The sequence below is a fragment of the Siniperca chuatsi genome, linkage group LG18 (genome assembly GCF_020085105.1).
Source record: "Siniperca chuatsi isolate FFG_IHB_CAS linkage group LG18, ASM2008510v1, whole genome shotgun sequence".
Classification (NCBI taxonomy): Eukaryota; Metazoa; Chordata; class Actinopteri; order Centrarchiformes; family Sinipercidae; genus Siniperca; species Siniperca chuatsi.
Window position 1 is genome coordinate 12,341,119 of NC_058059.1, and position 15,423 is coordinate 12,356,541.

Genomic DNA, 15,423 nt, shown 5'->3' on the forward strand with positions numbered 1-15,423 from the left:
AACAGACGTTTTGATATAAGGAAGCACCAGTGAACACATCCTCAGAGACTCTGCTATTCTGCGTGTTTGCGCGCAAACTTGTGATGTACGATCAGAATCCGACTCAGGTCAAAATGTAAAATGCTATTTCAAGTTAAAAAGAAAATATCCACTAGAGTTGAAAACGCTTTGCCACTCATCCAAGAGGCTTCATCAGTTCTTCGTGTTTAATCAGTTTAAGACGCGAAATACATTTCTTTACAATACACAGATTAATAACTGATTTCACTCACACTGACTCAAATCCAAATTTAGGCTGTAGAGGAAAAGTGGGAATGAAGAGTTAATAGCAGAGTGTCTGCCTAAATAACCCAGATTACAATAGGCTTTAAGAAAAATAATAACTTTACATCCATAAGCATTCTATCGATAAACCAATATAAATATCATAATAAACAATTATTGAACGTTTCAGCGGCGTCATAATATTCTTATTAACATTACATGAACTTATCAACGAGCGCCTCGTCCCGTCACCAAGTCATATTTTCCTGAGCTTCAAGATTTCAAAGGAGGATGTTACAGGAAATGTTGGCTACTCGGCTGCTTCTCGGCGCTGTTAAACCTCTGAAAACCAGTGGATCGCGAGTTGAATACTAAATCATAAAATAAATATGTTTATGAACGAATACAATTGTGTTCGCGATGTTCAAAGCGTAAGAGTGCTGTGCTATGGGACAGAGAAGGAAGTCAACAGCCCAACAAATCATAACATCTCGCAGACAGAGCGTGCCGGCTCCCCGGCTTGGCTTGTCTGCTCTCTCCCCTTCGCTGGGTCTCACAGACCGACCGATAGCGCAACCTCTAACAATGTTGGCATATTCACACAACACTGACTGGGGCAGGGTGGTGTTTCACGGTAAAACCCTTTCGAGTTTCCAAACACCTTTTTATAAGTCTGAAGTCTGTCCCCTCCACCCGACATGTTAAAACCACGCCTACGCAGCCACACAATTGGTCCGAAAGCGTCAAAGAGCCAATCAAACGGAGCGCTGCTACTCGTAACATGCAACACATCCATACAGTATGAAGCCCTATGGGCCACAGAGGCGCTAGGAAAATCACGGAGCTGGGACCTTACCACCTCTCTCTCTCTCTCTCTCTCTCTCTCTCTCTCTCTCTCTCTCTGGCCGTCAGCGGACTCCTTTCTCTGCACACGTCTTTCTCTGAAATGTGTGTGTGCGTGAAAGAGAGAGGAGGAATAAAGTGTGTGTGTGCGTGTGAGGGTGCATGTCCGGAGCAAGTAAAGGCAGGGGGATTATTCGGCGCTATCGAAATATTTCAACACGTCGCCCTCGCTGCAGGACTGAAGCCAATAAGAAGGAACGCATTTTAACAGGAATGCCGATATTGTAAACAGCAGCAGAAGAGAAAGAATGCACTGCAGTCAATTAAGTGACTCACCCGAGTTGGTTTAATTCGACTAATGTCCGCAAGCCAGCGAGACACAGAAAGGTGTCCGATGCGCGTCAAGCTCTGAAGAAAATCGGTCTCGCAGCACTTTTGAAGAATAATGGAGAACACTTGTACATTTCTCGTTGCAGACTTTTGATCAAAATTCAGCCAACGACCGTAGAGATTTCCCAGCAACTTGTGAAAAAATAAGTGGATGCTTATTTCTGCAGAGTTGAAAGAGGAATTTCCAAAGCTTTCCAACTTCAGATTCATTTTTTTCCTCTTTTGTATTTTGTCTTCGTGTGCTCCTCTTGTATGCAGGCTTTACTGTTATAAGAAATATTGTTTCACATCCAACCGGTCGTCAACATTTGTTTCCGGCACTTGAATGAACTTCCTGATGAGAGATCCAGTCATACAAGGATCAAGTATGGCATATCATCCGTTTATACCTCACCGGGGTCCGGAATTTGCCATGAGTGCAATGCTGGGTCACCAGCCTCCTTTCTTCCCGGCCCTGGCTCTCCCTCACAGCGGCTCCCTGTCGCTGCCGGGCGCCCTGGGAAAGCCGATCATGGACCAGCTGATGGGAGCCGCGGAGACCGGCCTCCACTTCTCTTCGCTGGGGCACCAGGCTGCAGCCGCCCACCTCAGGCCTCTGAAGACTCTGGAGCCTGAGGAGGAGGTGGAAGACGACCCTAAAGTTCACCTGGAAGCCAAGGAGCTTTGGGAACTCTTCCACAAGAGAGGCACTGAGATGGTGATCACAAAATCCGGAAGGTAAAACTGATTTTGTTTGTGTTCATTCCTAAAATATAATATATTATCTGCCTGTAGTGCATATTGATAAGTCATGATGGAGGGATTTGTTATTTTAGATAGATAGATAGATAGATAGATAGATAGATAGATAGATAGATAGATAGATAGATAGATAGATAGATAGATAGATAGATAGATAGATGCCACTTTGAGTTAGGTATCTCTACAATTCCTCTGGATAACGTCTTTATTTCATTCAACGCTCTCAAGCCTTTCTGTTAGTCTAATTGATATTAATTGAATTTAGATTGCAGCACAGTTGTCTCACAATTGTCATGTAGGTATGACATTTATAACACGATAATGTGGTTTCACCACTAAATAAAAACACAAACTGAGATAAAGCTGCGGCTTCCTGTGTGTTCAAACTCAGAGGTCTGAGGTAAAACTGAACATGTTTACAAACACGTCTTTAATGGTGGGGAATCAGTTGTTAGCTTTATCATTATTTTTAAAATAACAGGGACTAGCTGCTGTATTATTAATATTAAACCTCCAGTTACAGTAGCGTTCAACTTCACGGATCTGTACATATTTCCTCACATAAAAAATGGTCTCTCTTATAATCCTGTTGTTAATTTCCATGCCCGGTTTACTCCGTTGAAATGTTAACTTTGAGTGTGTGGAGCTCTGACTAAATAATTTTCGTCATCATCACAGTGAGAGTATACAAAGATGGCTGCTGTGTGTGTGTGTGTGTGTGTGTGTGTATAGGCTTCTCAAAGCATTAAAAATCAAGACACCATCCAAACAGCGTTGACGTGTTGTCTGTAGCCTAATCAGGAACATATTAGTGGAAGAATATATTTTATTTGCTTACTCGTCTTCTTATTTAAACACTTTTTCGGCTGACTTATCTTTAACAGATAAATTAAGAGCAGGCTACAGCACATAACTTATCAAACTGATACAACACACTTTTTAAGATGAAAAGCATATATTTATGTCTATCTAAACATATTACAGCTTTTTGTTTATATTGTCGAATATTTTAACCATATTTTGTATTTGCCACCACATCAGTGCTTATCATTTGGTTTCTTTTGTCACAGGCGGATGTTCCCCCCGTTCAAAGTGAGGTGCACTGGTCTGGACAAGAAGGCCAAATATATTCTCTTGATGGATATAGTTGCAGCCGACGACTGCAGGTATAAATTTCATAACTCCCGCTGGATGGTGGCAGGGAAGGCCGACCCCGAAATGCCAAAGAGGATGTACATTCACCCGGACAGTCCGGCTACTGGTGAACAGTGGATGTCAAAAGTCGTCAATTTTCACAAACTCAAGCTGACAAATAACATCTCCGACAAGCATGGATTTGTAAGTTCAACTAATGTATGTCAATTTTCCTATTTATCAAACTTACCCTTTTATTTAGCCACATGTCTTAATATTTTGCATTTTGATGTATTTATTTGTTTTATTTAAGCACAAGAAGTCTCATGAGATTGAAGTTTGTTTGTTTTTTTGTGGAAGACCTGACCAAGATAGCACATCATTACAAAAACACAGAAATGTCATTATCTTGAGATAATCTTATTTACAATCGCATATGTATAATTATTCTAATTACCAAGCAAGGAAATTAAGCCTATATCTATATAGACTGCTATAGACATCCATGGATCTATAACCACTTTATTGAACTGATTAAATAGTCCACCAAAAATCTTTTCCATGATGTTGATGATGTTCCATGTTTCCAAAGATTTTCAATTTTTACAGCAGTTTTTTTTACAAGATTTAATTTCTCCTAATGATATGACTTAAGTTTAAGAGCATTAAGAAAATGTGAAATGTAAAGAGATATTTATATAACAACGATCACAACATCAATATTGCGCTAATCTTTATTTTGTGATTGTGTTTGTTGCAGACCATACTAAACTCGATGCACAAATATCAGCCTCGATTTCACATTGTGAGGGCCAACGATATTCTCAAACTCCCGTACAGTACCTTCAGGACTTATGTTTTCCCTGAAACGGATTTCATTGCCGTGACAGCTTATCAAAATGACAAGGTAAGCACAATAAGCTTATACATTATATCCTGAATATTTTCTCAAATAGAGCTTGTGCGTGTCCCCTCGCCCTGTCGGGCTCGCTTTCCTCCCTGTCTTTCATGCTCTGCACCATTTTGTTGTCATAAAATATGAAAGACGTCATATTTGTTTGAGCCTGTGAGAGTGGACTACCATAGTGGGGGGGATGATGTTGCGAGTAAGTGCCATATTCACCAGCCTGTGGTAGGAAAGTAATAATTCTGAGGAATGTTGTACAGGTTGTCTTCCTTATATTTAATCACGTGGAAAGGATTTGGCAGAGACCCAGACTTTCTCTCTCTTGTCGCTGTGTGTGTGTGTGTGTGTGTGTGTGTGTGTGTGTGTGTGTGTGTGTGTGTGTGTGTGTGTGTGTGAGAGAGAGAGAGAAACTAAAAAGGGTTGGGGGTTGAGAAATGAGAAAAAGAAGAGGGGCAACACTGTGCGGTTGAATGGAGAAAAAGAAAAAAAGGAGGGGAGCGTTTTGGTTGTGTCAGACTGCGCTGCATGGTAACATTTTATTCTCTGTAAGACATAAAAAATAATGAAAATCATCTCCTCAACTCTTTGATACCCCCTCCCTCCCATCTGCAGTGGTAAAACTGCCGGAGATTGAGAGGAAGTGGTGTGGGAGTAAAGTTTTGCAAAAGTTTACACCAAAAAAAGCAGCTTATTTTACCCTCATGGAAAAACGTGCCAATATGAGGGCTCATGTGCTCTTTGTGCGCGCTTGTGTGCTTGCTTGTAGCGTTAGCCTGTTGGGACAATAATCTCCATGTTGTGAAAACTTGCAGAAATGAGCCCCAGCTTTGGTGCTTTACCTGCAATTGTAAGAAGACGCATTGAATAAGAACTCTATAGGAAAGTGACATTTCAGTCGCTAATATTTACACATAATTTTAATTATTCCAGATCACCCAGCTGAAAATTGACCACAATCCATTTGCCAAAGGATTCCGTGACACGGGAAATGGGAGACGGGAAAAGAGGTAAGAGAGGGGAAGAGTGCATTGCAAAAAAAAAGAAAGAAATCTTCATATGTCTTTAGATTGTGTTGCTGATTTATACATGGAGACAGACAGTGATCTGGGTGGATCAAACTCGTGTTCACATTGACCCGCAGGGATCACAGTTTCTAATCAAATTGCTTAATAGGCTATAGTTAACTATAATTCTGAAGCCTTATAGCACTGGTGGTAACAGAAACTGGATCAGGGTAGCGTTTAATGCAGTTTTCATTGTCATCTTCACTTGCCAATTATTATTTAATTGTGAATTTATCCCAAACATTTCTTTATTAGAATGTGACATGACAAGATCAATAGATAAACGGGCCTGCTTAAGCAATAGCGCTGTAATGGATTTCGTATTCTCACCTGCCGCATTGGTGAGTCAGTCCTAGTCAGGAGCTTCATTATCTCAGGTGTCCAGTCTAAATAAGCTTCCACACCATTCATCGTGCTGCCGATATTGTTTGACCTGAGAGTTGTGACCACCACCTATAATAACCTGGACACGTGTGCACAGGAAACAGCTGGCCCTGCAATCCATGCGTTCATACGAGGAGCAGCAGCAGAAAAAGGAGAACGGGGCTTCAGACGATTCCTCTGGAGAGCAGGCTTCTTTCAAGTGCTTCGGCCAGGCCTCCTCCCCCGCCGTGTCTACCGTGGGCCCCCCACACCTGAAAGGTAGGCTCACAGACCCCACAGTCAGTCACAGCTCCGATCACAAGTCGTGTGTAAAGTCATAAAATATCTATTGTGGCAAGAGTTTGTATAACGTGATGCGTAGAATAAGAGTAAACCCAGTGGGGAAATTGACTGAGCAGCCCCCTGCATTGGATGTCCTTTTGAGATTAACAGTTAAAAAAAAAAAAAAAACAATCAGGACACAAATCAGGAAAACAAGAATATGGTCACTAATTGATGAGACAATTGTCTGTCCATAAAGATATCAGTCTGCTACAAAAATACATGATAAAAATACATTTAAAAACGAATGCCATGTACTTGATGTATAGTAGCCTAGCATCCAAATATTATTGGGACACGATGGGAACAGCTCGTGATATTGGTCACCAATGTGGATTCCTATAGTGCAAATAAGTGTCTTGCAGGTATAGTTCTTATTCCAACTGTGAGATGCAACTGTAATATGGCTGACAATGAGTTACTATTTTCATGATTCACTAATGTCTACTGTAACACCTCCTGCTTTGACAGATTTCTGCGATAGCGATGAGGACAGCGACGATGAGAGCAAAGATGGACACATCAAAGACGGTCCGGACTCCAGCAAGATTTCCACAACTACAGAGGACGGGAAGGATCATGAGGCGAGCCCGTCTAAGGGGCATCCCTTTAGTAACAGTGACTCTACCAACAGGAACCGTGACATCGGCCCTAGGACTGAGAAAAGCCAGGCAGACTCACGACAGAGCCCCGTCACCGTCATCTCCAGTACCACCCGTTCTGGAGAGGACCTCAAGAGCCCGAGCCTGGACCAGCCCAAAACAGACGAGTGCAGGCCAATAAGCAAAGACAGTTTCATGCCTTTGACTGTTCAGACTGACAGCGCGCACATAGGCCACAGCCACTTGCATAATTTTGGATTTCCACCAGGCTTAACAGGACAACAGTTTTTCAATCACCTTGGAAGTGCGCATCCTTTTCTCTTGCATCCTAGTCAGTTCAACATGGGAGGTGCATTCTCAAACATGGCTGCGGGCATGGGGCCACTATTGGCAGCTGTGTCCACGGGAGGGGTGAGCACCATGGACACAACTAGCATGGCATCACCTTCGCAAAGCTTGACGGGAGCGCCAGGCCTGCCCTTTCATCTGCAGCAACATGTCTTGGCATCACAGGTAAAACCTGTTTTCTTGGGCCTAGGCTTATTCGCATGTTAAAGCACATGTTGGGTTCTATAGTACAGCAGACTATAGGCCTTGGGCCTCCCATGTGCCAGATTTAATATGTCAAGCGTTGAAACGTCATTAATGTTCTCGTCATCATGTTCGTGTGTGGTTTCAAACATAACTGTGAGAAAGTAAGAGAGAGAGTGGGTGTAAGCGCCTTTGTTAATTTAGTTTTATTGTCAAATAGGCTAACAATCAAAGAAAAGTTAGGCAACTGCATTTTGACTGACTAGGCTACTAGAGACCGCGTTTTATCACATTTCTTTTTTCTCTTGGGCTTGTTGTTATAGATATTAGCCTAACTATAATTCATTAAGAGAAACAGATTTGAGAGACAGGGACCTTGAAACAGCTCGAGGTGTTAGGCAAGCTTTTTGATATGAGATCATTAAGTCTCGCCACAACGGCGAGTATTAAAATGCCTCATTGGCTCTGACAGAGAAACAACATTACGTTTTAATAGACAACAAATTTGTCTTTTTCCATTTATTGTCAAAACAAGTGTTAGAGCTGCAGCTTCTCTTCTCTAGGATTTTTTATTTGCATTACAAATTCTCGAACAAGCACCAAAGTTGTTTACATGCTGAGTGGTGAAGCTTTGCTGCAGAATATTTTGTCAGGACTAGATTTGTGGAAACCTGTGTGAATGGAAGCATTGAAAGCACGACAGACTGAATCTGCATTGTCTATATCAGATCTAGCCTACGTTTTGGATCAAGTTTTGTTATCCATAAGCCAAGCGTCAGACAGCGTAATTAGCTTTGTAACAAGGCATTACTAAAGTCAGTATGTATGAAAAAAACTCTACTTTTACTGTCCTCAGTGAAAGTAAAGCACAAGAACTGCCCGAAGCAGATCACTTTATTTTCACGCATTTGTTCCACGACATTAATCCAAAAACATACTGGTAAAGCTGTTTATCATTATGCATTTCCACTCGATTTCTCTCTCTCACACACACACACACACACTTTATGCTATTATAGTAGGCCTACACAGAAGTGTTTGAACTGTGTGATAGTATTAGCTGTCTATAACACCAGCCTTGTCTCACACTCAGTTTCTCCATTTCTCCACAGGGCATTGCCATGTCTCCGTTTGGCAGTTTGTTCCCCTATCCGTACACGTACATGGCAGCAGCCGCGGCAGCCTCCTCCGCTGCCTCCTCCTCTGTGCACCGGCACCCCTTCCTGAACGCAGTGCGCCCCCGACTCAGGTACAGCCCCTACTCCCTCCCTATGACGGTACCGGACAGCACCCTGCTCACCACCGCCATGCCCTCCATGGCCGGCAGCGGGTCAGAGCTGAAAGGGGACGGCATTGTCCCGGCCAGTCCCGTGTCTGCTGTCACCCTGGATTCCACATCGGAGGTGACCAGTCACTCGTCCACCATATCCTCCGGCTCAGTTTCCATGTCCCCAAAAACTTGCACGGAGAAAGACTCCGCCAACGAGCTGCAGAGCATCCAGCGCCTGGTCAGTGGACTTGACTCAAATCAGGACAGGCCACGGAGCGGGTCCCCCTAGGAGTGTTTTTTTTTTTTTTTTTTTAAACACACCACCTGCTTCTCGTTTCGTTTCGTTGTTGTCATGAAAAGTGAAAAGTGTTGACGCTGATGAAGACATTAACAGTAGGAGGACACCCTCGTAGATTCATGCAGGTTTTAAAAAGAAAAGAAAAAAAACTTTAAAAAACTGTACGTTTTAGTTTCTGAAATGCACTTTGGTTAATACACATCTGATATGTATATTTTTCTCTTTTTTGTTAAATTAAACAACACTTTTATCCTGTCATTTGAATACCGTACAAGTATTGAAACTGAAAAGTGTGGCATGGGTGTGACTTACAGGTTTAGGAGAAGTTGCTGCTGTGTCTCCTAACTTTATTGTACACTAGGAGAAAAGTTTTTTTAAATATGCACTCTGAATTGATTTGACTTATTTGAATTCACTACAGTTTAACCTACCTTATAAAAGACTGCTGTATTTTGTTGTACACTATTAATTGATTGATTGCCAAATGTTGCATGCCCCCTAAAAACAAAAACGAATGTTAGTTTAACACTAAAAACTGAAAAAATATTCTGTTCTGAATATAATCAAAATACTCCCTTTGCTTAAGTTTCTTCTTAATTAGGTTATCAATCTTTAAAACAATGTTTTTCTTCATGCCTTTTTAAAATCAGAATAAGCCTATTGACATGACTGGTGCTCCGGGACAAAACTATGGTCCAAGCATGCGGAATATAGCCCAAATGTCCAACAGGCAAAGGGAAGCAAGAATTTAAATATGAAAAAAATGAAAGGTAGTAATGATTAAAAGGTGTACATAGGGATATATAAAATATTTATGTAATTATTTCATATTGTTATTGCGTGTAAATACAACGGAGTAGTTTGTTTCTAGGGATCTGTTCTTAATTTATTGTCGATATACCTGTGTAAAGATAGTTTGTGGGCTATTATCCTTTCGTTGCCATTTGCATTTATACCCCTCTTAAAATATGGACTTTATTCCTCCCCAAATATCCACTGAGCTAGTTATTCACACTTATGTGCCATTGTATTTTCATTTGTTGTCCCCGTGTGTGAAGTGCTACTGTTTAAAACGAATGAAAAAGCGACAACGCACTGCACCAATGGCTTGAAAAAAAAATCTTTTTTTTAGAAGAGCAAAAGAAGTGTCGTTGAAGTGTGGCTAAAGTGGACTATTTTTCTGTTATTAAAATACTTTGCGAACCTGATCGTGAAAGTGCCGCATAATCGAAAATATGAAGGTTTCTTTTGTGTTTCTTAAGTTGTCAATGGATTATGTTGTATTGGAGTTATGTCTAGTTCACAACATCGACATCTTGTTCAATAAAATATTGAAATGCCATTTTTTAGTGTTTGTCCCTCGCTGTATCCCACTATAAATGAGAACTAATTAGGACTACAGAAACTGTCACCTTTACACATTTAAATGAGCTGATTTAAGGCTGGCATTGTACGAGACATCCTTACAGACAGTACAGTTTGTAAAAATAAAAAATAAAAAATTGCTGTGACCTGCCGCCATGTTTCTGCTCGGTATTTGGGAGGCGAGGGAAATCTATTTACCCGCTTACTCCACTTCAGTAAACTCATGTGGAGATATCCGCCTAGGTTGTGTTCAAAGAATCCAATTAAGATAACTCAGGGCGAAGCAAAGACCCCAAAGATCTTCTTAACTCCAGAGATCATACCTGGGATTCCTACCTGGACAAGGGGCTATAATTGAGTGTTTTTTATTAGTCCCATTTGCGTCAACTGCAAGGTAGGACATTTATTATAGGCTATAGTAGGAGTTAAAGTTTTTATCGTGATAATGGAAAGCAATAAATGAAAAAAAAAAACAGAAATGAATTTCGAATTTATTTGTAAAAAAGAAATGACATACAAGAAGCAGTCTGGCCCATATTTCTTCTGAGGTGAGTTGTTTCGTGACGTGTTTTATCACATTGACCAAAAGGTAATTTGAGGTCACTCAAAAGTGACAGCGCCCCTCGTTCCCTGAAATGAATCAGTATATGCGGTTTTAAAAGTTTTGTTGAACAGGGACACTGCTGATGGGCCTGCACAGCCTACTGAAGAAGTGTTACTGTAAGCCATATGAAACCTGGAAAGATAATGAAATGTCTTGATTACCCTCTCTGCACCTCTAGTCATGAGTTTATCAACACCATATCTTTATTTGTATATTGTCTGGTAAATGTGTAGCAAGCCTGGCGCTAGTGAATAGGTGTAAACATGACACAAGCTGTCTCAATTGGTCTGTCTTATTGCTCACCTGGCGCCTTCGATGGGCATATCTACCATTTTATTGCACGGAAGGCGACAATGCGTCTGTAATCAGACCAGGATACGACGCCCCCAAGCGGCTACAACGCTGGTTTATTAACAGCAACAGCATAACAAACCAAAGGACAAATCCTGGGTGAGAGCTCACTGACCTGGTCAGACAGCTACTGTAAATTCTCTTAAAATGCGGTACTTAATAGCTAATAAAAAATTACGTAATTAATCTGTTCCACACAACTTGAGGCTCCAAAAAAGCCTGCAAACATATTTAAATTAAAACCAGTGAGGCTGGTCAACAACCATGTGCGTTTAATAGCCTGAACCCACATATTACTGTAAGAAGTGGTGACACAAGGCCCTAAAATAGGCTAATATCTGAAAGGAGAGAAAAGAAGAAGAAACTCAATGACACCATTCAGTCATTAAAAACAAAATGTAATGAGCGCCAAACGTGTATTCACTGCCTTTTAGGTATGGCAACTGCCCTAACATGTCACCATATATTTTTCAATAAAGAGGTCACTGTTATTATTGAAATATTATAAAGTACGTTAAGAGTAAACCTGAGAGTGTGTACATATTTAGATCTGCGCCTTCAAGGAATTTGTGTTTATTATGGCCTCTGCTTGTTCCATCTCATTTATTTTGTTGAATATTTGCAGCTCGACAGTTTTGACCCTGTTCCCCTCCAGTCAGTAAGAGTGTCAAAATAAATAAAATATGAAACTTTTAAAATCCCGCGTCAATAGCCTTGATTTATGGCAAGTTTGTCTGCTTGGTGATGGAAGAAAGTGTCTCCTGCGTTGGCTTATACTCAAGAGGCTTGATTTTTAATGTTGGGTTGACCGGCCTGTCTAACAGGTTGCTTTTATTCAAACGTATGTCACGGGTCAGTTACGCCATCTAGTGGCAGTAAATCATGAATGACTGAAAAAAAAAAAACTTTTACTGCTCCCGTTTCTCTTTTAAACTTCGTTGTGGCCTGGTCGCTGACGTGACAACTGACTGGGTCAGTTATTAGTTGAACTTTTTTTTTTTTTTTTTTTTTTTTAAATCTGATCATTAAAATTAGGCCATTCAATGAAAATGGGTAGCCTCTGCTGATTTAATAAATCTATAATTCCCAAGTGGTTATGTGTAAATAAAGTGCATTTCACCCATCACCTAAATACTCTGTCCAGATGCAGTGTCATTGATTCTCCAAAAAGATAGTGTTTTGTATCAAAATATGAACCATGAGTAAAATCTATTAAAAAAATAAACAATTAAACACTTAGGCTAATGAAAAAGAAAAAATGGCAATGTGTAGCTCAAATAAGGCCCCTATGCAGCTTTAAACATTTTTAACTCAACTGAGAATAAACTCAAAATTGTAAACGACTGTTTAAAACCTAAATTAAACTTTAACAGTTCTTTGGAGACATGCAACTTGTAGTGAATTTACGAGCCATAGTCAACAAGCCTCATGAAGTTTATTAATGTGAATTAGGCCTATCTCTAATCAGTGTCTTGAGGGCAGCTATAGTATTTTAGTAGAGAGCAGACTGCATGACAGTCTAGCAGAAGTATCCATCACCAACTATCTATTTTTAAATGACTGTCTCACTTATATAAAAAATAGAATGCTTAACTGAGTGAAGTTGAATGTGTTGTGGTAATAATGTTAATGTTGTAGATGTTTTCTACATCATCAAGTTGCATTCCAAGAATGTGTTTCAACATGATCCCTGATTTGAGATGTTGCTGAGTAGATCATAAATTACATTGGCAGTAGTGTGTGTGTGTGTGTGTGTGTGTGTGTGTCCGACAGGTGAGGTTGAGACAGAACATTTACTCTAACAAGTTCAACTCTGTAATCTCAGATTTCAAAAGAGCTAAATTACCTCTCAGAATTAAGAATACTCCTAGGAGAAGGAGACAGGAGACAGGGCAGATCTTGCAGCCCAAAATATATCAATATGCCACAACCTGAAGGGACAGTGAATGACCTACACACAAAATGTTGCAGTGTTTAGTTTTCACTTTTTGTATTTTAACTGCAAGTCTAAAATTTATTATTATCATCCTATCTTACCTATCAGTATATATTTTAATATCACAATTTATTTTATATATGCTTTGGCAATGTTAAAATCTGTTTCCCATGCCAATAAAACCTAATTGTGTGAGTGAGAGAGAGAAAATGGGAGAACAGCTCAATGCTGTTTATACAATGTTAAACATGTTTAGGGATGTAGATAAGCCTATTGATTAGTTTTGCCCTTTTCCAAGTTGACCAGTTTTTGGTCAGTTCAGATCTTTTCATTATGTCTCAGGCTTTACAGCGAGTAGTGACATTTTAGAACACAAATCCTGTTTGGTTGTCATTCCAGTTTCTGAGGTTTAAAAGACAAAGATTCTCAGATCACTGTATATGAAAATAACACTTTCAGTGCCTCCTTTGATGTTTTTATTTTTATCAAAATCATTGAAACTACCTCAATATAAAAGTCTGACTTGCCTTTGAAATAACAAATCTCTTGAGTTTTTCTATTTACAGTGACTTTCACCACATACAATTACTGTAACAATTTGTAATATTCAGTACTATGAATTTGTACCATAAAAGCTTATGACTGCACCGACAATTAACACTTCCACATACAGAAAGGTGGTAAACTGAATTCACGTGCATTCATGAAAGTTCTTTATAGGTTTAATTGAATAGCAAATCTGTTATAAACTGACGTAACCGAGGACCAGTGCAGAGTAACTACGTAAGACTATTTGTAAAGAACAATGATAGCTTAGCTTTAAAATCTTTCCATTGTTGAAGGACAATTACAGTCTTAAGGTTTTTATTTTATGAATGAAATATGCAAGTCATCTTTTAAGAGCAGGGGCAGTCGTAATGTATTGTTCTCAACATTGTTCCGCAGGAAAGGCATGTTTTGATATTGCTGATTATTTCTACTTTACACACTTATTTGAATTTTGAACAATGGCCAACACAATCTGATGATTAAACTGGTGTAGTATAAACGATCAGCAATGCTTTCACAAACACCAAACTGTTACTGCAGTGTGCAGCACAAAATTCCCACTATCGAATTTAAATAATTTATATTTTTACTGTATCTTACAAACACTGAAATTATATACTTGAGGTGTTTGTCTAAATTAATGTTTTAACATAAAAACAGTGGTTTCTGCTATTTTCTGTCTCCATTAGCCATCTTTGTTTCATTGCTCATGCCCTTCAAAAGTGCTGGTTAGAGGTGTCTATAAAGCACCATCCAAAAACAGCAACCTCATGCCATGCTACGGAATAAAAGGAAATATGTCAGGTTTTTTTGCGATACGATTAAGAACACAAATCTTGCAGATGATAATGACCAAAAGAGTTAGAGGAAGAAAGTGACAGTTTTCCTTTATATGGAGGTATCAATGCATTTTCTAATTCAGTTTGCTTTGTCTATTGGTTGAGGGCTATGTGAATTATTTTCATTGCCATAGCAACTCGTCCTTTTGTGAAGTGGCAGCGCACTCTAGTGTCTAAAGTATATTAATACAGAAAAAACAGGAACAAGTTTTTCAGGAGCTGGATAAAGGTTCAGATGATAAATTGTTTGTCACTGAGCGAGAGGAGTAGTGGATGTATTGGGGCTTCATCTTTCTGATTTTCCTTTATCTTTTCTCATTACCACTTTGAAAAATTGGGATCACTTTACAATGGAAGATGGAGCGTTTAAAGTTCATGCAGGTGTGGTGGACAGCACATCAACTCTGAGAGGTAGTATTCCAATGTGTAACTTGATACTTCAAACACACTAATGTATGCATGCATGCCAAGCTCAAGATATTCTATATTTAACAGCAAAGGTTTTATTGTTATGGCAAATCCAAATATACAAACCCATTTACTGACATAAAATAAAGTATGACATTTCTGTTATTGTTTTTAATATACTCAAAATTCTAAGTTCTTTTACATTGCTATTGTTGTGAATATTCTGATTATTGTGACTGTAATTGTTGTCAGTGTCTCTGAACTGTGATTTCACTTAATTTCAGAAGTTTCTGTACATAATTTAATGTGCATGTAATGATTATTGACAAATTCTTTTGGTGAGAATTTGAGAGAGAATCAATCATTTCATTTGTAAGTGACCTTCCACTGAATCTGTGCATAGTAGTACAATACTAAAAAATATTTCTGGAATGCCCTTCCCAAAACATAAAAGTGGACAATGACATCCAATATGTAAATAGAGTAAAACTATAAGTGAGGTGTATAAGATATTCAGAATGTTCCATGCCTATGATGTGCAAGGTGCTGCCTGAAGAAAGAAAAAAAAAAAAAAAAAAAAAAAAAAAAAACAGGCGGCGGCCTGTGTGCCAGTACTAAAACA

The 15,423-nt window shown here is 39.4% G+C and overlaps 1 protein-coding gene across 2 annotated transcripts; it reads left to right on the forward strand.

Annotated features, from left to right (window-relative positions):
- The first annotated feature begins 1,017 nt into the window (after positions 1-1,017).
- Positions 1,018-10,266, forward strand: tbx3a (T-box transcription factor 3a). 2 transcript variants are annotated; one of them, XM_044173925.1, is made up of 7 exons: positions 1,018-2,214; positions 3,309-3,591; positions 4,133-4,279; positions 5,210-5,286; positions 5,825-5,985; positions 6,520-7,163; positions 8,294-10,266. In XM_044173925.1, the coding sequence occupies exons 1-7, from the start codon at positions 1,823-1,825 to the stop codon at positions 8,738-8,740; spliced, it is 2,151 nt and encodes a 716-aa protein (XP_044029860.1). In that variant the 5' UTR covers positions 1,018-1,822; the 3' UTR covers positions 8,741-10,266. The 2 variants fall into 2 exon arrangements, with proteins under 2 accessions (XP_044029860.1, XP_044029861.1); XM_044173926.1 differs by having other exon boundaries at positions 1,020-2,214; positions 3,309-3,576.
- Positions 10,267-15,423: the final 5,157 nt, after the last annotated feature.

Coding starts and splice junctions, on each gene's coding strand:
- tbx3a (XM_044173925.1), top strand. CDS start 1,823: ATGAACTTCCTGATGAGAGATCCAGTCATACAAGGATCAAGTATGGCA. Junction 4,280..5,209: donor CAGCTTATCAAAATGACAAG/GTAAGCACAATA, acceptor TAATTATTCCAG/ATCACCCAGCTGAAAATTGA. Junction 5,986..6,519: donor GGGCCCCCCACACCTGAAAG/GTAGGCTCACAG, acceptor CTGCTTTGACAG/ATTTCTGCGATAGCGATGAG.